General features: G+C 36.7%; 1 protein-coding gene across 1 annotated transcript in view; it reads right to left on the bottom strand.

Moving 5' to 3' along the window:
• TMTC2 (transmembrane O-mannosyltransferase targeting cadherins 2) overlaps positions 1–22,264 on the bottom strand; it is a 412,397-nt gene that overhangs the window by 45,692 nt on the left and 344,441 nt on the right. Inside the window, exon 11 of the mRNA XM_078449640.2 lies at positions 9,872–9,935. Coding sequence (XP_078305766.2) covers positions 9,872–9,935 — 64 coding nt within the window. The remainder of the gene's footprint in view (positions 1–9,871; positions 9,936–22,264) is intronic.

The following is a 22,264-nucleotide window of genomic DNA, read 5'->3' as shown; positions in this document are numbered from 1 at the left end:
TATAAACAACCAATGAAAATTATACATGGAATCAAGAAATAACCTAGCACAAGAATAGATTCCATAGAGAAGATTCAGCTGTCTCTTTTTCTAATGTTTATTTTGAGAGAGAGAGGGAGAACGAGCGAGCATGAGCAGAAAAGGGGCCGAGGGTGAGAGGGAGAAAGAGAATCCCAAGAAGGCTCCTCTCTCAGTGCAGAGCCCAAAGTGGGCTCGATCTCATGACTGCGAGATCATGACCTGAGCTGAAATCAAGAGCCAGATGCTTAACCTACCCAGGCACCCCTCAGCTTTCTCTTTTTTGATCAAATACTTAAGTAGATAAGGATACACTGCTTTAATTGAGCAATAAGAAAAAAAAAAGAACAGTAGTAGTAATAATGTTTCACATCCATTCTAGAACTTGTTGACATCTGTCATACCACACTTTCAAAAACACGGTTGATTATTTCTGCCTGTAATTTAAGCACTGAATTTGTTTTTTTTTTAGTTATGAATTATTAGAAGTAGCTCATATGTATTATTTGGTAAATCATTCTAACAAATATTTTCAAAATTGCTTCTCTTTAAAATTCAGCATTCCTAAACTGAGCAAGTTACTTTTCAGATGAAACCAATTTAATCACTGAGTGACCATTTCAAACTCCTTCTTGTCATGAGATCTCTAATGACATCACATTTGCCCTCTTTAACTTGCCCTTTACTCTTCAAAGAGAAAATGTGCATACGTTGCAAAGTTGCATTTCTGGGTGTTATTTCAGTGGAGATCATTTAAGAAAGTGAAAACAAAAGTGGAGATGAAAACCAGACAGGAACAATGAGAGTTGGTCAAATACAAATTCCTATTCTCTACAATTTTAATTTTTGATGTAACCACAATGCAGGTTCAGGATAGCTTCTAAAACTCTTAAGTATCACAGTAACCATTTGTTGGCACTTGATATTCAAGGAAATACAGTTGATTATAAGACAAAGACTGAAAAACTGCGTAGCATACACATTTTCCCTCCTCTTAAAGATGTCAATCTTTTCAGCTCTATTCCGGCACTTCTTAGCAAAGATTATGTTACAGCAAGATGTTTAAATAAATTCTACTCAAGTGACAAAGAGAAAATCTTGATTCTGATATTATCCAATGATAGGAAATTTAGCATTTATACAGCTCGGTCTGGGAGAATAATGTTATCCACAATGAAAACATCTCTCCTTGACCAAAACAGACAGGCTCTTCTGAGCCCTCTTTTTGACTAGGCCTCATCCTTGGGCCTTGTCTGAGTCTTGCCTAGCCCAGCAATAGCACAAGTCCTCCTAAATTCATGTAGTGAGAATCTTCCCACCCTTGATACCTGATCAAGTTCTTTATCACCCATGTTTGTTGGCTATAAATCCTGTGTCTTTAGTGTATTTGAGGTGGAACGTGATCTCTCCCTGCCCTCATTGTGATAGTCTTGGCACGAATCAAAGAGTCCTAGTCTTGTTTACCTTTTTAAAAAGTATCAGTAATTTTTTTTCTTGAACAAGGACACAGGACTTTTAGGAGAAATCAATCTACCAATTCACTAATTTTTCAGGATCTGCCCAACTTTTACTTAACTTTAAAGTAAAGTATAATATAATTTTACCTGCAGATATGTAAGACAGGGTTCCGACAGATATCAAGGAGTTAGGAGTAGGGGGAAAATAAGGAAACAAACAAACAAAAAAAAGAGGTGAAATGTTACAGGAACATTATTAGAGGGAGGTAATAAAGATTCATACACATATCTTTTGGTTAATGTTTCAGTTTATATTTAGAAAAACTTAGCCCCATAGGACCAGCCAAGGATCAGAAACATAAATGCCTAAAAGGATAATACAAATGGGGGAAACGAGCTGTTGAAATAACCAAAGGGGATATGAAGAATGTGGTGAGTGGGGTGGGGGAAGGGCACAACCTTCTGATGGTGGTACCTCCTAGCCCACCTAGCTGATACTCCCAGGTAGGAATATGGGCCAGTGTGGTTAGATTAGCTGAGTTTTCTCCCAAAACCCCAGGAATCCAGTTACTCTGGAGGAGAAGGAACTAAATTCAATTTTAGTGTGTGGTCCCACAATTCAAATAATTATAGTTATAAATCCATGCAAAGGAGACCCCCACAAAGAAATGTGAGTAAAAATAAACATGCTTGGAATCAGAGAACATAATTAAGTGGAATTTCCCAAAGGTTTTGATGTTCCTCAACCTAAAGTACTCAGCTGATTTTCTTCATAGCCAAGAGCCACTTAAGTTCCTGCCCATGCCTCACACTTCCCCCCTAGCCCGTCCTTTTCTGGTTGTGATTCTGAAACACACACATAGTGCATATACGCACATTCAAAAAGTAATGACTGTGATGAATAACAATGCCCAAGTATGGAAAACCTGTAAATACATCTTCCGTTAGCCCAACTACGTGACCCAGGTGAAAACTACCCCATACCAACAGTTAATAAACAAGTGGATTGTAACCAACCATCTTTGTCTTCTAAGCATGAAGATTTATATAAGATAATAAACAGAAAAAAAATAGCAACAACTTCAGAAATAGATTTCTTTCTGGTTTATCTAATATACTCAAAATAGAAGTATAAAAAACAAACTACAATGTAAGCAGAGAGAGGTAAATGCACCAAAAACTAGACTTTGTAACTTGTGAAGTGAAAAGAGCTGCACTGTCTAAATAATTTGGGAAGAAGATCTGCAGTGGAAAGGAGTCTGAAGACAGATATGGGCGAGACAAGACTAAAACTGATCCTGGTGTAACTGAAGCTATCAGGGAAGGTGAGCATCTATCTTGCTGAAATTAGACAAGATTTAGATATCTTTTTTCTCCCAATGTGTGCATAAATATACATATCAATGTGATGAAGCCTGTTTATGAACTGAAGCAGAGTAAGTGTTTGTTGACTTAATTGCGTACCTGTGAATAAACAACAGTCTCATTTCGGTGATATCTCTGGGCCCATTTAATAAAACCAGGTAAAATGTGGGGGGAAACTAATGGCAATTTCTCTCTTGATTGAAACCAGTTTATTTTGGATTTGTTAACTTACCTCATTCCATTTTCTAACTATAAATATAGAGATGCAGTTGAAGCTGAAATAACTAGTGAGAGTGGGAAATATATGTGCAATATAAAAACACATTTTACTCATGAAGTCAATCTGGTGATTCTGGGATCCACATATTATTAATGTCTGGAAGTCAAGAGACACATGGTATATAATTTTACCACATCACAGAAGCTTGTGGAAACTTTTGGAAGAGGCCATATGGTTCTTCCTCCATTTACAAGCAGAAATGTGGTTTAACTGCTTCACAAATTATTATTAAAACCCCCACCCCTTTTCCCCCCAACAAAATGACAATCTCAGTACTTTCCTCCCCCCAAAATCCCTTATATGGTCAAATCTGAATCTGTCCTGTTTAACTTAATTTCATGGTCTTTTGTTCTAATTAGGGTGGAAGAATATCTTTTCCATCAATAAACAACTGTAACTCAAAATGTTTTCTATCTCTTCCATCAGTACAGTCCAAACAATTAATTCTTCACCTGCCCCCCCCAATCCCAGCCTTAGTGGTTATTTTTACTGAATAGCCATCTCCTCTTACCCTCCCCTCCTGCCCCACCACGTTTACCATAAAAAGGGTAGTCCAAATTGAAAGTAATACATTGTAGAATATGTTGGCCATCTTATAACACAACTGCAACTCTCTTATGTAGGAAGCTCATTTATTTGAGTTTCATATTTCTCATTTTATCTCTTGACATATAATCATTGCTAAAGAGCCCAAATGGATAACATTGGCTTTGATTTTATAATAATGCTTTGAAATAATTTATGTTCTAGATGCCTAGGAAAAGTATAATGTACGTATGTAATTTTCTACTGGATAATCTGATCCTTGGAACAGATTCCCCTTTAATTCATATATAATAACTGCACATGATAGAACATTTATAAAATATTATACATGTTAGATAAAGAATGAATACAACATCTAGCATAAAAGTTGGAGAGGTTGAATCAAAATGAGAAGTAATCTCCCAGTTATTTGAGAACTTTATTTAAAATTATCACAAAATAAGTGGCTTAATGACATATCTTACAAAACTATTATTCTGTTGGCATTTATCACATATAGATATGTCAGACCTATATCAATTACTACCTACTGTGCATCTCAGCACACCAGCCATCCACAGGTCTTTGACCTCAAATTCTCTTTCCACAGGATCAGCAGACAAGCAAATAACTGATATAAGTAATTTACCACCTAAGCTTATGCTTCCTCTTTTTCTAATTTTTTCCCCCTTTTATATCTTCAGTCTACTTTCTGTTCTTTAGTCCCTGGGGAGAAAATGATCTTTGAGGATCTTTGGTATTTCCTTTTCTCTATCCTGTACTTGGACACATTTTTAATCTCTAATATTTAAACACACACACATCTCAACACCTGCCTTTAATATTTAATAAATATATACTTGACAATTTTTGGTATTTCCCTGTCTCTTTGATTTACCTGCAAACTTACAGAATAATTTTACACTCTCTGTTTCCAATTCTCCATTTCCTTAACACATTACAAACTTCTGCCCACATCACCGTCACAAAACTGTACCAGGTGGCCAATGGCATCTTATTCTCTGATTATCAGTGGACATTCTTAGTCTCTGTTTTCCTTTACCTTTAGCAGCACTGAAAATTGCTCATTAATACTGATTTCTATGTTCTGTCACTGTCTCATGTCTTCCTTATCCTGCATTCCAAATGTAGACATTCCCAGGGATTTGAAATTGTCTCTCTTCTCTACCTTTGTACAGCTTTCCCTCAGTGATCTTAACTACTGCTGTGGCACTATCTCCTTTCTGCAAACAACTCCCACATCTCTAATCCTAACTGGGGCCTTTCCTCCAACTGCCTACTTGATAGGAATGTCCCATGGACAAATATAATATCCTACTTCTTACTCAGAATCTGCTGGGTCCAAACTTAACCTTTTTGTCTTGAAATAAACATACTCCTCCAACTGCCGCAGTTCTGTTCAGGGTATTTCTTTTTCCTTCTTCCAAGTTACCTATATTCGAAATTTTGGAACACTCACTGGGCCAACTAATTTTCCTACTCACATCCCATCAAATAATCTACTTATTTCCCCTGCATATTCTTTTCCATTCCACTATGTTTCTGTACTTTTGGATTATACCTTCTGCTTAAACTATTACAATGACTTTTTTTTATTGGTTTGCCCAAGGTGGCATCTTTCAACTCTACTTTTCCAAATGCAACCCACATTCTTCATTACATCATATAAATGGCCATCCTAACTTATCACTTTCATTATGTCATCCTGTTCAACATACTTCTGGAATACAAACTCCTAATTCTTGGTATGGCATTCAATGCCTTTCATCTGGTTTTATTTTCATTTCCAGTTCTATCTTCCCCTATTCTTCCTCTCTGCCCCCAACCCTGGCCAATATATAAACTATATCTGCTTACTATTCCTTGTGCTTCATTCATTTTCTCAGCTCCATGTCCTTATTCCTGTATATGTCCCTACCTGCCAGAATTCTCTTTTCTCCTCCTCCTTCTAAAATCTTTGCCTATAAACATCCTATCATTTCATGATTATCTAAGTTTCCTACTCGGACTCAGTGCCTTCCAGGGTTCAGCTGAAAGTGATTTCTCTCTCCTGAATACTTTTCTAGCACTACCTTACAGCATTCACAAAGTACGTATTATGCAGCATTATTTACTGCCCTGAATTGTGGGGATATGAATCTAAGTATTCTCTCCTCCATTGCCTCCTCACATGAGATAGTACATTTCTCCAGGTCAGGGTTAATTTTTCATAACTGAAATCCCACTGCACTTGGCATAGAGTCTTTCACAAATCTGGCACTTGATAAAAATAAATAAATTAAATTAATTCAGATGGCAAACAATTACATCCAGAAAAATGAAAGATTTTTAGACAGGATCATTAACAGTTACCTCTTTCTAGCTTCTAGAGTTTGCTAAAAGCCAAGTACAAGTAGGTGACTTTGTATTATGCAAATTCCCCATTCTTCACATTAGAAAAAAAATTAAAAATCCATAAGTTAATGCAGAATTTGGCTTAATTCCCACAGGAGGAACAAAACTATTTCATTTAAATGTTCCCTCTAGTCCTCAAGAGTCAGCATTTTTTAATGTGCATAAGTGAGAGAAGATAAAGAGTGTTGTCTTTTTAAAGTAACCTCGACAGAGAGATCAGTTTTATTTACACAAATGAAAAACTAAGAGTGGAAAAACTTAAAATGGCAATTTTGGTAAAGAGTTTTCCCATTATAAAAATGCTTTAATGTAGTATGACATTTAAGACTAGAGTATTCCCTCCTACCTCCCCCAAAAATCAAATAAATAGAATTAAAAAATTTAATGGTCCCATTTTGGTAATAAAATGTAACTGTATACTTCAGTAAATGACAATATACTGAATACCCCTGTAAAGAGACAATATCATAATCTAACCCTTAAAATTATGTGTGCCCACTAATTTAGACTTTCATTAGTTTAGCATTTGTTCACTGGAATTCTTTGTACATAAAATATCCCAAGAAGTCAGTTGACAGTTTTAAAGCAAATTGCATGAAAAAACATATGGCTTTTGTAGAATAGAAAGGAATAAAGAAATTCATCGTGGGACATACTGAAAAAATGGAATAGTGTTTTATTAAGAGAGAAATACATGCCACAAATAACAATATTGTTAATATGGTGATAGTAAGTGGCAGGACACAAGGTTGCAGCCACATATTTTACTGTGTACAATCATGATCTGACATGAGCATTGCCAACGGTCCCCCACATACAGCTACTGATTGTTATAGTTGGATGTTCTAACAACAGAAGAAAATGCCCTTTGAAAAATAAGATTAGATTACTGTGTAGACAAGAAAAATAGAAAAGACAGTGAAACTACTTAGAGAGAAGGGGAATGGAGGTCTGTTTACTGTGTCCTCTTCCAAGCAGGGAACTGAAATTTATTAAGTTAAAGCACAGAAATAACATAGAATGTTTTCAGGACAAAGAGAATAACAGCTATGATCAAGATAAATGTTCGATGGATGCTTTAATTTGGATCAGATGCTAACCACTAATAAATCACTATATGGACTATTGTTTTAAATAGGTCTCCTTGGTTCAGAACACAAACATATATTACTGCCAATGTCTTTATTTTTTAATCAGTCTTGCCATGGTGGCAACTTACTTACCTAGATTACATACAGAAAACCAAAACACAATTCATAAAACAGATTAGGGAAAGACCACATCTGTTGACCCACAACTGTAACATCATTTACTTATTGTTAAATTTGAACTTCCTACTCTATCCGAATCCATAAAATACTTAATTTATTGCTACCAGATAAAGGAAGTAGAATTTGAATAAATGCATTTTTTTCCGAGGCATGTTTATGAAGAAACTTTTTGGGGTTTCAGAAAAAAATGGCTTTACGTTGGGAGATTAAATATTGATTTTATGATTTGGCTGGCCATTTAAAATAAACAAGCTCATGAGTCTGGCTTAAATCTGGAATGCCTCAGCATCTTTTTCATTTTTTTAGGTCAGGTCAAATAGCTCAGATAGCTCTTTTCTCATTAATCCATTATAATGTGCTGAAGAAGACCATCTGATCAACTACTTAGCAAAAATAAAAGTGATACTCAAGTGACTGATACTCAGTGAGTAAAAGTTGAACTTAACATCACCATTTTTATGTATATTGTGGGCCTTATATTAACCACTGTGAAGAGAACAAAAAAAAAGGTAAGAAAAAAAAAACACCCTTGATTCTCATCTTCAGTTGAAGTTATAATAATTAAAGATTTCATATTCAACCCTTAGAAATGCTATACAGGGGCACCTGGGTGACTCAGTTGGCTAAGCAGCCGACTTCGGCTCAGTCATGATTTCAAGGTTCCAGGAGTTTGAGCCCTGCGGAGCGCTCTGTGCTGACAGCTCAGAGCCTGGAGCCACCTTTGGATTCTGTGTCTCCCTCTCTTTCTCTGCCCCTTCTATGCTCACACTCTATGTCTCAAAAATAAATACACAATAAAAAAATTAAAAAAAAAATAATGCTATAAAAAGAGGCCCATCTCAGGCATTCACAAAGCTATGCCCCCTGCCTATCTCTCCCTGTACCTCCAAACTCCCCTTTTCTTGCTCCGTTTTTTCCTAAAGCACTTAATCACTGTCTGATGCCATATATACTTTACTTGTTTTTCTGCTTCATCTCCTCAGACTAAATTGTAAGCTCCTAACAGACAGGAACTCAGGTCAGTTTTATGCATTGCTGTGTATTCAGTGCCTGGAATAGTGCTTGGCACTAACAGGTACTCAGTAAATATTTACCAAATACATAAATGAGGGAATCATTTTTTTTTTTCGTTTCCTAGACTTTTGGTTTGCATTTCCTAAGATATAACTGCATTTTTTCCAGCAAGCATTCTCTTAGGCACAGAGAGGCCTGGGTTATCATGGGATCCCACTCTCCAGTTATGATACTGAGTGAGCTACTAATTTCTCCAAGATTCAGCAGAACGGGGACCACAGAAGTACCTGTGGGTTGTTGTGAGAAATCAGTGAAGTACTTAACATGATGCCTGACACATAATCAGTGTTTAATAAATTTCAGCTATTATTGTTCTTACCATTACAACTATTGAATTATTTTCTTCTGTTGCAAACAGTTCACTGATTCTTGAAGTACCTCATAATTAATGAAACTGGGGGCACGGACATTGAGGGCTAAGATTGCATGTGGTTATATCTGCTTAAAAAAAAAAAGCTACTCCCCCTGTGGGTAGCGTTCAGGGAACATTAATCCTCCTCTTTTGTGCTCCCACAGGACTGTATATACCTCTGCTTAGGAATTGCCACACTGTGTTTCAACTAGTTGATTATGTTCCGTCTTCTCTGCTACATTATGTAGTCTTTTAGGGAATGAAATCAAATCTCTGTATCCTATCACAAAGCAGGCACTCTATAGTCGTTTGCCCAACGGATGAGTTACTGTATAAAAATGAGACTTATCCCATTATTTGTAGTCACATCACACATGCATTTTCATTACTGTTTCAAAATTAATTTCTCAATAGACAGTCTAGATCTGGAGACTAAGGGGAGAAGGTTTAATGTTGGAGGGTGATGCAGAGCAGGGTGTATGAGAATAAAAGCAACACGCCGGAGGTCAGTGATGTGCGGCGAATAAAAAAAGGCTTAGAAGACAGATATAAAACCAGTGATTTTCTCATAGATGGTTACTCTATTTCAATAGTAATGATCTAATTTATATCCATCCCACTTTATGGAAGTGTGACTACTCAGGGAAAAATTCTAATAAAAACATACTTGATAAAGTTGACAAGCACAGTTATTAGAAATGAGGACCGTGGAATAGGAAATAGGCATGACTCAAGGTTTGAGTGTATGTAAAGATCAAAAAAAGCTTCTGATGTTAGGAAGTCCTTAGGTATTAAACGCCACAGCAAAAATACTTTCAAGGAACTAATTTTAAAGCCAATCAGATGCCAAGTATTTAATAACACTAAGACGTGTATTCAAATGATAAAACTGTATGGTGGTTTATACAAGATAGAAAACAGCAATTTGTACCTCTGCAAAAAGAAAGAGGCTTGAGACCCGCAGATTTGATTGTTGAATTAGCCATTTAGTGGGTATTCGGAATAAGGGACCAGAGAGGAAAAAGCCCAGCATCAGGAGACTTCTTTATCTAAAGCTATCACATGCTGTGAATCTATCCCTTTGAGTAACGTTTCTCATTAGCGAAGTACTTACATTAGGTCTCAGTCTGGCCGCCAGATCATAGTACTTCTCGGCTGCTTCGTTGAGGCTAGCCTGCCTGTTAAAGATTAAAAAAAAAAAAAAAATCAAACTATATCATTTATTTTAAAATTGCAGAGAGGTGAACAGAATCATTACCTTTTTAAAATATTAACTTTTTACAATATTACAATCATACCAATATTAATTTTTTAAAATATTACAATCATACCAATCAAACCTTAAGTTGCTTTAGCAAAAAAAATTGCTTTAGCAATTCAATACATTAAATTGAATGTAGGCAATGTACTTATTGTGTTTAAGGCATTATAAATAGTATTTCAACATAATGTACTCAGTAGGCATTATTAGTTTAAATTTACATATTAGGGATTAGAAGTGTTATTCTTCTTTTCTAATCTAACACAGATAATGTTATAGGGTTGGGAGTCTCCATTTTCAACATGATATCCCAGAAAAATCTTAAGTTTTTAAAATAAAATGTCTGTATCTATCCAGAAATACATTTTGTTTCCAGTTTAGGAGGGGAACCATCCATTGTGTGTAGCCTACAGGAGAAAAAAAAAAAAAAAAGTTCAGATTCTTCCTCTGCTGCCTCTCTGTACCAGGGTGGGCACATGACATAGTCTCAGCTAACTGCATGTTCTTGCTTGGGACTTTCATTTCTGAATGAGAGAAGATGAAAGAATGGCTAGAATTCACTGACAATCGTGGAAGCAATAAGCTATCTCTTGGTCAGACCCCCTCTGTAAACAGTCGCTGTCGCATGTCCTACTTCTTCACATTTCTGGGGCTACCTTGTCTCCTGCTGATTCAAGCTATGTTCTCCAGCCTATAGAGAGTTCTGTAGTTCCCACATCCTTCAAATAGCCAGTTCATCCTGACTAACACTGAATACCAGGAGTGGTGCGGTTGCCTTATACAATAAGATACACTGAATGTTACTGATAAGTTTATGCATTGTCTATTCTTGCAATTCAAAACAGACCCCTAGACTCAGCCAACGGGTTATGAGGAGAAATCAAGTGTCAGAGTCCTGAGGAAGCTCGGCCAATTAGCCATCAACGTAGCATGTTTTTCAATCATGCAACGGTGCTTCAGAAAACCTTCAAAGATGGTAAGTAATAAGAGCTACAAGCTCTTGCTGGTATGTGGTAATCCAGTGACTGTATTTGAAGAGTATAGAGATGCTATAGACAAATGTCAAATTCATCGTCAGATGATGCATATAGCACACCTACAATGTAAACAGTAGTAATCAATGGCTTGGGGTCTGAAGTAAAACTAGAGTAGTCTCTTTTGAAATTGTTCAAAAGCTTCTGACGGAGTACGATGGAATATTACTCAGCTATAAAAAAACAATGAGATCTTGCCATTTGCAATAACATGGATGGACTTAGAGGGTATAATGCCAAATGAAATAAGTCAGAGAGAGAAATATAAATACCATATGATTTCACTCATACATGGAATTTAGAAACAAAGAAAAAAGGCAAAACAACCCCTCACAGACCATTTTTTAAAAATGTTTATTTATTTACGTTGAGAGAGAGAGAGAGAGAGAGAGAGAGAAAGAGTACGAGCAGGGGGAGGGGCAGAGAGAGAAGGAGAGACAGAATCCCAAGCATATTCCACACTGTCAGCGGAGAACTGGATATGGAGCTCAAACTCACGAAACATGAGATCATGACCTGAGCCGAAACCAAGAGAGGGGGACACTTAAACAACTGAGCCACCCAGGCCCCCACCACCACAGACTCAAATACAGAGAACAACAAACTGGTGGTTGCCAGAGGGAAGCTGGGTGGGGGATGGGTGAAATAGATAAGGGGATTAAGAGCACACTTACCCTGAAGGACACTGAGTAATATATAGAAATGTTTAATCATTGTATCCTACACTTGAAGGTAATTAACACTGTATGTTAATTATACTGAATACAAAATAAAGAAATACCCAGACTGGTGGGACTGGGGGTGGGGAAGCTTTTGGGGTGAGAAGATGGCAAAGAGGTCAGGAATAAAGAGCAGAAACAAAAATTAATGCTCTCAATTAGAAAATCACATTCAGATTTTAAAAGAGAAGGCTCAATTAGCCTATAAAATTGAATTTGCACTTTGGTCAAGTGCAAATAAAAACTATAAAGACATACCCCATGCAACCATATAAATTATATGAATAACTGAAGATAACATCTCTCTGGAGACCAGGACATATTTTTCTAATTTTTAAAGGAAAAATAATTAGAAACATTGCTATTTTTAATGGGGTTACAGAGAAAGTAAAAACCCTTGACCTAAGGCTCTACTGGACTCATGACAGTTACAATGTGCTGTTGCAATTTATATTCTCATAAATGTTGAAGTTCAATTTCAATATGTCAAGAAATGTACTTTAGTCTGGTATGAAACAGTAAAAATTTCCTTGCTAGGGTATTTAATGAAGGTTCGCTCCACCAAATTATAGAATCACTTTGGTTCAAATTCATTTGGAAATCTGAACCAGAATTCATTAGGTCATGCCCTGGAAGGGTTTTCTCCAGAGGAAAATAAAAGGCAGGGAGGTAGGAAATTAGTGTAACTTAATACTACAAAGAAGTAAGTTCCTTTGAAGCAAAATCGACCAATACATGTCTAACATGGGAAGTACAGCAACCATTAATATTCATCTTTATGGACATTTAAATTCATCAGGTAGATAAGGAGAAACTGAGGAATTCACTATACAATGTGCCTTTAAAATAACAATGAACACAACTGGAAAAAAAAGGTTTTTTCCCCAAAAGTAGTTGTTAGTTTTTAAAGTCTTCATTGTCTTTAGTAGTTTAATTCCCAAAGGAAATATCTAGTTTAGGAGTCTTAATTTCTTAAGCTATAAGTAAAATTGATGATATTCTAACGAAATAGAAAAAAAATAGAATTTATTAGATTTGTCACATAACTGTGAAAATTAATTTTCACTCTAGGACTGTAGGGGAAAGAGTATGCCAATTCTACCCACCGTGTGTTCACTTATATTCTTGTTTTATTCTCTAGACGAGAGACAAAACTCATGAGGAACTGTCCAGTGTCCACTCTACAGTATATGTTGTATTTCTTACTCACCTCTGCAAGAAACATCATGGGACTGCTTAATAAATCTTAATCGCAAAAATTACTGAATCATTATTCAACATTTGAAACTGAGGAAATTAGCAATCTTCTGCTAGTTGCTCAGGGGATTCTTGAATTGTAAAGAACCTCAACCTCTGAAATGTTAGGACTAACTGCAGAACCCAGGTTGCCAGGACTGCTAGGATAGAACTATTTAAAGAAGCTGATGAATAACTTTTCCTGAATACCTATACCCTTTCTTTCTTCACTGTTTTGTCTCTAGGACAGAAAATTTCTAAATCCTCTATGCATCACTTATAAAATACCAGGAATTGATTATTCCAAGTTCCAACACCACCATGAAGTAACTGCTATTACAATCCCCATTTTACACGTGTAAAATGAAGCTTAGAGAAGCCGATAACTTCCCCAAAGTTATATGGCTGGTAAGTGACTGATCTGGGAGTCATAGATTCTATAGCTAAGTATGTGAACACGGGATCATGCTGATATCTTTGTATACACTGATATGTAGCAGAATGATATGTGATATATTGTTCTGTGGCAGGTGACTACAAAATTTTCTACACCAAATACGAAGAAAGGAAGAAGATATGCTTTTTTGATTATACTGTTTAAAAGACATGATTTAAGTGTAAGAGATGAGATTTGAAAAGGGGAGAATACGGAGGACATTTGCAATTATAGGTTTACTTCCTTCCATCTCTATCTTCCATACTGATAGAAGTGAACTTCACCAGACCAAATGGAGCACATGATAGTTGTAAGAACAGAATGAAATGCACTGTTCTGTTTTGCTTCATATACCTCAAGAAAGGGGAAGAGGAGGAACACAGGGGAAAGGCGAAGAAAGGGGGAATGAGGAAAAGTGAGAACTGTGTTGGATATTCACTTCCCTACCCCCACAATCTCCCATTTTTAGAGAAGGGTCACAACTACATATGGAGGGCAATCAGAAGTTCCCCACGTGTCCAAGTAGAAGACTCAGAAGGTAGGTAAAGAGGAAAAGCAGTGGCTCTCCCAAGAAATCTCCCAGGCCAGATGTACACATCCTTGAGTTTTTAACCACAACAGACTTTATAAAGCCAGAAATGAGATGAGGAGTAATAAAAATCATTCATACCAGGAAGCTACACTGGGTCCAAGTGGGTGACTACCCCCATCTAACATGACACTCCTAAGAATTAACATTAACATAAGAAAAGTGATGTCCCTTATCATCTATGCCAATAATAGATTTATCAGCTGGAGATTCAGATGAGGCTCCTATCTCATTGCCAACTCCTGACAATCATATATGTAGAGCCCTTCCCCTCTTCGATATTATCTGTGGTCCCTCAGGGCCAGGAAAGGTAAGGAAGTAAAAAAAAAAAAAAAAAAAAACAAGCCTAGATGGTATTTGTAAACTGGACTATGAAGTAAACCTTGAATTCCCAAAAACTCACTGGATTGGGCTATCTTTTAAAATTTATTTTTTTGCCATCTGTGAAAAGGTGGGTTCAGAGTGAACACAAAAAGTAATGAAAGTCAGAAACAAATGTCATTATTTGATTACTAAAGAATTCCATTTTGTACATGGGACTATGAAACCTGTATCTGTTAAACAATATAGAAATATATTTCATGTATCTGACTCCCCTCCCTAGTATTATAATAGAAAAGTATCTTTTGGAACACAGGTTTATGGCCCAATATTATTATTTTTATTATTTTTAATTTTTTTTATTTTAGAGAGAGCGAGCGAGCATGTAAGCCGGACAGAGGGGCTGCAGTAGGGGTGGGGAGAGAGAGAGGAAGAGAGAAAAAGAAACTTAAGCATGTTCCACGTTCAGCACAGAGCCGTACGCGGGACTCGATCCCATGACCCTGAGATCATGACCTGAGCCGAAATCAAGTCAGATGCTCAAATGACTGAGCCACCCAGGTGCCCCTATGGCCCAATATTCTTAAAAGAAAAGATATATAAAAAAAATTTGGGAGTCAATTACGTTATGAAATAACAATATACTCTGTGAAATGTTTAAAAGGAATCTGATTAAGAGAATCATTTATAACTGCCTACATTTGTATGTATTCTGTGAGAATTATAAAATTAAAGGTTGCTAAATTCAAAATTACTTCCTTTAAATTATAAAAAAAACTTTAATAACATTTAGAAGACTATGATTATTAGTAGCTGTGCACTGTCAATTTTAAATTAAAAATTACTTAACATGGATAATAACCACTGTTTGACTCATACAAAAGATAATATTTTATTAAAGTCTTGGTGATTATTCTCAAGGATAATTTGAGGAGGAATCATCTCTTCCATCTTCTTTTCTTATCTTTATTTTTATTTATTTATTTATTTATTTTTAATTAAAAAAATTTTTTTTTAACGTTTATTTATTTTTGAGACAGAGAGAGACAGAGCATGAATGGGGGAGGGTCAGAAAGAGGGAGACACAGAATCTGAAACAGGCTCCAGGCTCTGAGCGGTCAAGCACAGAGCCCGACACGGGGCTCGAACTCACGGACCGTGAGATCATGGCCTGAGCCGAAGTCGAACACTTAACCGACTGAGCCACCCAGGCGCCCCTATTTTTATTTATTTTTTGAGAGAGAGAGAAAGCCAGGGAGGGGCAGAGGGTGAGAGAGAGAGAGAGAGAGAGAGAAGAGAGAGAGAGAAATCCCAAGCAAGCTTCACACTGTCAGCACAGAGTCCGATGGCAGGCTCAAAACCACAAACCATGAGATCATGACCTGAGCCAAAACCAAGAGTCGGGCCCTTAACTGACTAAGCTACCCAGGCCCCTCACTCTTTCTCCTTCTAAACTAGAGAACTGTTTGTTCTCACATCATCAAAGTAAAATGAAACAGTAGCTGAGTTTTCCTGGGTTCTTGCCAACAGATAAACTGAAGTGTGACTTAAGTTACTCAAAGCAGCACTAAATTTTAATTGTAATTGATAAGTTGTATAATAGGAATAGAAGTAGAACTGAAGTAAACAAAGACATAAAAGTGTGTGGAAAATCTTAAAAGGGCAAAACCAGAGCCACACATATATACAAACAATGAAGCAGAAAAGATCCTTCTAATAGAACTCCTGGAAGATATTGCTTATAACCATCAAATCACCTTAAATGAAAAGTTCTCTGTCAAGACATCAAAAATAGGCTACATGATCTGTTGACATCCATCTTGGTTCTAAACATAAAAGATGGTGAGGTAAAGCTGACATGTAGCAATAATCAAGGAAAAGGCAAGGCTGATGGTGTAATTTCACAAAAGATTCCTGAATTAGAAACTTCTTGATGCCCCTTGAGAGTCTGAGTTTATTCTTTCATGACCTCAGATCTTTCAGGGCTGCGAAGGACAGGTTAAGCCTATGTCTGAAAACATTATATAACAAAATGTACTGGAGATATTAAAAGGGAGGAAATGTTTATTGGCAATGTCAGTTATAATATGCATATATAGTAAATAACTACTTATGTTCAATTCATAAAGCTTGGGTGGGGAGAAGGAGTTGGGAGGGGTGGAAAGAAGACAGGCAAGATAGAACTTGCTTGCAGGGGTCATCTGAGAACCAATATCGTTAAGTATCACCTAGGACTTGTTAGAAGTGTAAAACCTCAGGCACCATCCAAACATACTAAATCAGAACGTGCATTTTAACAAGATCCCCAGGTGATTCACATGCACATTCATGTTGGAGAGGCACTCGGTTGGAAGATGCAACCTTCAACCTCATCTGCCACTGCCCTTTGCTTTAAAGACCTTACAACCCATTACAACCTAGTTGAAATAAACCCCCTCTGGACCAAAAGTTGGCAGTAAAGTACAATTTATAATTGAAGAATCCAATGACTTTTCAAGGGCTCTTTGGTAATTTTGGAAGTATTAAAGACGAAAGGCCTAAGAGAGCTTTGAAAAAAATATATCTCCAATGTGTGTGTGTGTGTGTGTGTGTGTGTGTGTGTGTACACATTTCCAATCCACTTTGAGAAACAATTTGATTTGGTTCCTTTCTTTCTTAAGAATTTCACTTTAAGGGTGCCTAGATGGTTCAGTCAGTTGAGTGGCTGGCTCTTGATTTCAGCTCAGGTCCTGATAGCACAGTTGGTGGGATTGAGCCCCGTGTCTAGCACTGTGCTGATAGCATAGAGCCTTCCTGAGATTCTCTCTCTCCCCCGCTCTGCCCTTGCCCTGATCATACTCTCTTTCTCTCTCAAGATAAATTAATAAACATTTTTTTTCAATTTTATGTCACTTCTAGTAGAATTTATAAAGAAATTAGTATACTTAAAGTCTCTAATTTTAACATATTTAATTATATAAGATTGTGTCCAGTACAGAAATTTAAAGACAACAATTCTTTTTCAAACACGCCTTCTGCTCGTTAGAAATCAGGGAAGCAATGGGAACCAGCTAGTACAGTGCAGGCCCTTACTACCTTAGGGAGCAGCGACAACCTGGCCCTTAGTCCTGGAAAAAAGAGAAGTTCACACTTCGTGCAGCTTTAAGTGTGTCCTTTGTCAGACACTGTACCAGTCTAAAAAGTTAGTATCTCTTTGAGAGTACAAAGGTGGAGTTCTCCCTCCTATGACTATAACTCTACTTTTCTAAAATTTATCATAAAGAGATAATTTAATAATATTGGAAGGGTCTTACTGTTTAGGACTTGCACATTCGATAACCTGTTACTCTATAAATCCTTTCTCCAACAATAAATTCAAGAATCGCAGCCTCTACATAGTCACCCAGTCATAAAGACATGAGGGAGCTAACCTGACACAGTAAAAACAGTTATACTTGGCCAGAATACACTAAATTTAAATCCCAGCTTTACTTTACCAACTGTGGGAGATATGGGCTCTTTTAAAGCCTCAGTATCTTCGTAAGTCAAATGGGAATATTGTTGTCTACTTCACATATGTGCAATTATAACTAAGAGAGTGACAGATATAAAACACAAAATACAGCACCAGGCAGACAGAACATACTTAAATAAATGCTACCTTTGTTCTTCCCTTACCCTGTTAAGTGGATGAAAAAACAAAAAAATTCCACCAGAGTCCATGAATGCTGTGAATCAGGTAAAGTTTGTTTTTAGTGCCTCTGGACTTCCTCCCAGTATCTCCCAAGTATCTTTGTGCCATCTCTAGCTTTTAGTTCTAGGAGAACACTGAGTAAATTCATTCATACAAAATGCTCCTAATAGAATAACTGATTCAATACTTTCTTCTTACAACTCTCTAGATATAACTCTACTGAGTTCTAGCATTTTAAATTCCTCTGATTATTTTCCTTTGATGATAACCAATCTCCTTTTTAATAACGCTCTCATCTGGAAGCATCCAGTACTTTTCCCATTTTATTTGAAGTACTAAAAATGTCAACACATATGGTTAATATTCATTATGTGAGGCCACTCGACATCTGTGATCACCCTCCCTATAAATGTATTTGGTAATCAGCCACGATGTGGACCCCACCTTCCCAAGAAGGCAGAAGCCAACTGCCTCGTCTTCCAACTCTCTAGTAGCCAAGAGTCCAACCCATGACTCAGGTTTCACCAATCAGATGCAGCTGCAAGAGAAACAAGGTCAGCAATAAGCCTAACGGGGTGGCGGCTGCACCCAGGAGGACCATCTAATGAACGTGGGGCTTGCTCTGCTTGGTTCCTTGTGGGTGATGGTGGTGGAGTTTGGGACTGCAAAAGTTGCTGAGTCCCAGAGAAAGCTAGTTGGTTGGGCATTACTTCTGACTGTGTAGAGTGATCTCAAGCCCAAGAGAGAGCCTGTGGGCTACAGAATACTCTCCTAATAAATTCTGCTTCTGCTTAAACTGGCAAGAGAGAATTCTTCAGTATGCAACTAAAAAGTGTGACCCAGACATGAAGACAAGCTTAGGAGGAGGTCTATTTTCGGCAGTTTTGCTTTCAATACGATGACAGAGGCCTTCATCCTAGCTTGGAAATTTTCTGTTTGTTGATAATGCCTAATGTGTTCTATGCTCGCCTTCAGAAATTTTCTATTTATGTTAACATTTATATATACAAAACCAAATAAAACTGCATATATGTATAAATGCTAAACATGACCACACACACACACATATATGGCATATAACTATACATCATCTTTATATATACACAAATAAGACTATGTATCACATCTATATACATGCCACATATACACTATATATGGTATATATACATACCTGTACCCTACATATAATTATACTAACATATGTGTAATTATGAGTATGTATATAATGTTCTCAATCCACCCTCCAATCTTTTATCCTTTCAGTCACCATTTTGATGCCTTTAGTACTTATGATTTAAGTTCTGAAAAGATACCTGTAACTTCTATTTAAATTATCAGTCTATCAGATGCTGGGGTGGCTCAGTTGGCTAAGCATCTGACTCCTGATCTCAGATCAGGTCATGATCTTACAATTAGTGAGTTCAAGCCCTGCATCAGGCTCTTTGCTGTTATGCAGTATGTAGTATGCAGCCTGCTTGGGATTCTCTCTCTCTCTGCCTCTCTCTCTTGCTCCTCCCCTCCTCACATTCCTGTGCACTCTCATTCTCTCATTCTCTCTCAAAAATAAAAAAAACACTTAGAATATAATAATAAAATAAATTATCAGTCTGACAATTATCCATTACCTCCACTGCAGTTATAACCTCAGAGATCCTATTAACCTCTCAGTAATCTTTTCTAATGTCACACTGTTCCTCTTTCAAACCACCTATTTCATTTTCAAAGATATTTTCTGTGTCAGTTAGGCTAGGTTAGGTGACACTGTGGTAATATAAACACACCTTAAATCTCAGTGAAGTAAGACAACAAAGTTTATTTCTCACTCACTCATTCAGTGCACGTGAGTAGGGAGGTCTGTCCGCCTCTGGTCATTTCAGGATCAATTTCCACAATTTCCAAGTCAGAAAAGCAAAGGGCCTGGACTCTTACAGCTTTGGCTCAAAAGTGACATATTCATATCCACACACATTCAACAACCCAAATAAGATCCATAAAGGTCTTCAACTTGGAAGAAGCAGAAAAGTATAATCCTTTTACGTTTATTGAAGGTGGAAGGCCTACACATTTGGTAAACAGCATTAATTCTTTCATACCACATAATGTTCTTGTGAATCACCTAAATAGCAGGAATTTATAGATAGCCTAAGTGGCTCTTGGGTTTAATGTAAATCTCACTGCTTTCATGAGGGCTCTTTACTTGGATACATCTGATTTGTCATTCTTATCTGAACTGATAATTTGAAATCCTATATTTCAAACTTTCTATGTGCTAATTCTACACAGACAGATCACTATCCACTACTGAGAGTTGAAATGGGTCTGTTTGAAATTTCTCAAATTTCAAGCCTCTGGAAGGTCCCAATAAGATGAAGATTTGTCCCTTGATGGTTAGCTCCAGGACGTTCCCTCTCCCAATCTAGTCTCATCCAGGTGGAATAGCTTTTTTTTTTTTTTTTTTTTTTTTTTTTGGATTTGTGATAAGCCATTTTTCCTCATTAATAGACTCTTTGGGCAATTTCACTGGAATTAGCCAAGGAAAGGTAAGTTAAATTAATGTGTTCAAACCATTCCTTGAACTACAACATTTCCTAAATTGCTGATTTTGGATAGGACGGTAGCCATTAATCCAGTCAACCAAGACAAACCAGGGAGACATCAGCTCTTTCCCTCATACCCTGCCTTATACTCTTTTCCTTCACCAAACCCTGCCAATTTTGTCTCCTAAGTACCTAGCAAAACAACAGAGCTCTGAGGCGAGAATTAATACCAAACTCAATATACAATAATTTGGCATTACCAGAGGAACTGTCACATGTAACATTAAATAAGCAAGATCTTGATAGCTAAGGATTTTGATCATGCTGCTCAAGGCAAAACCAGTAGCCTTTCTTACTCCTTTCAGCAAAGTCCTAAGTGCTCTTGATTAATAAGGGAAAAGGCTGCTATTCAGTTTGCACAGTAAGTACTCAAGAAATAGTTGAATTTGATAAAGGGGAAAAACAGAAAAATGGAGTAAAAACATTCATGGGGACTGCCAACAATTTGGGTAGGCTATAGCCAGGTTGCTGTGTCCATAATTGCAATCAATATTAGGAAGGTGTTGACTGCAACTTAATGAGAAATGCAGACTGCAGAAAGCTAGAAGGAAGGTTCTAAAAAATAAATCCTAAAGATTTCTACATCACCAAGGTATAACAAAAATTTTCCACTGGTTTCTGGCACTATGGTAACTAAGGAAAAGTTATGAGTGATATATTTAACAAGGACGTTATTTTTGTAATGTTCTTATAATGGGTTTCAATTGGTAGACTTTGAATTTCAGGTACTGACTTAATATGTAGCAAAATGCCTTACTGATGAAAGTATCTATTATGATTAAGATGAATTAGCCCGTAGAAAGTTGTGCATATCCATCCTTGCAAATGGTTTATTGTGACTAAAAGCATGGTGTTTTATTCATGAAGAACAAGTTCCTTCCCTATAACAGACCTAAGCTTGTCATGCAAATGGAAGTGTCCTTTAAAAATTATCCTTGCATTGAAGGTTCTTGCAGATTGGCTATAGCTTATTTTATAAATATACCAATAGTTGATTGAATACTGGTTTCTCTTTGTAGATACCAGCTTTAGGAATGCTAAATGTTAAATGTGGAGTGAGTACATTCAACTGAGACCTCACAGTACACTCTTTACTCTCAGACTTTGAATTTATTTAAAACTTATAAAAAGCTAAGTAGGAAGCCAAGTGGTTCTCAAAGGACAATGCAAGGGATACTTGAGGTATTGGAAATAGTCTGTACTTTGACTATGATGATGGATACACAAACCTGTACACGTGTGATAAAAAAAGGCACAGAAATAAACACACACACACACACACACACACACACACACACACACACACACACAGGGATACAAGTATAACTAGAGAAACTCAGTAAGATCAGTGGAGTGTATCAATGTCAATTTCCTGCATTTGATATTATACTATCATTTTATGATATTACCATTGGGGAAACTGGATAAATGGTACAGGGGATCTCTATATTATTTCTTACAACTGTATATAAATCTATAATGATCTCAAAATAAAAACTAAGCAAAACTACTTTTCTTGAAATTCCATGTTTTAAAGCCATCCAAATGTGAAGGAATTCCTTTGGTATTTTTCTTCCCTTTTAAGAGAGTAATCTACATGATTATAAACCTATCCTTAGAACCAAGCACAGAGCCCATAGT

The sequence above is a fragment of the Panthera onca genome, chromosome B4, assembly GCF_046562875.1.
Source record: "Panthera onca isolate mPanOnc1 chromosome B4, mPanOnc1 haplotype 2, whole genome shotgun sequence".
Classification (NCBI taxonomy): Eukaryota; Metazoa; Chordata; class Mammalia; order Carnivora; family Felidae; genus Panthera; species Panthera onca.
Note: the sequence above shows the minus strand (reverse complement) of the source record. Positions and strands in the feature narration are given on the sequence as shown.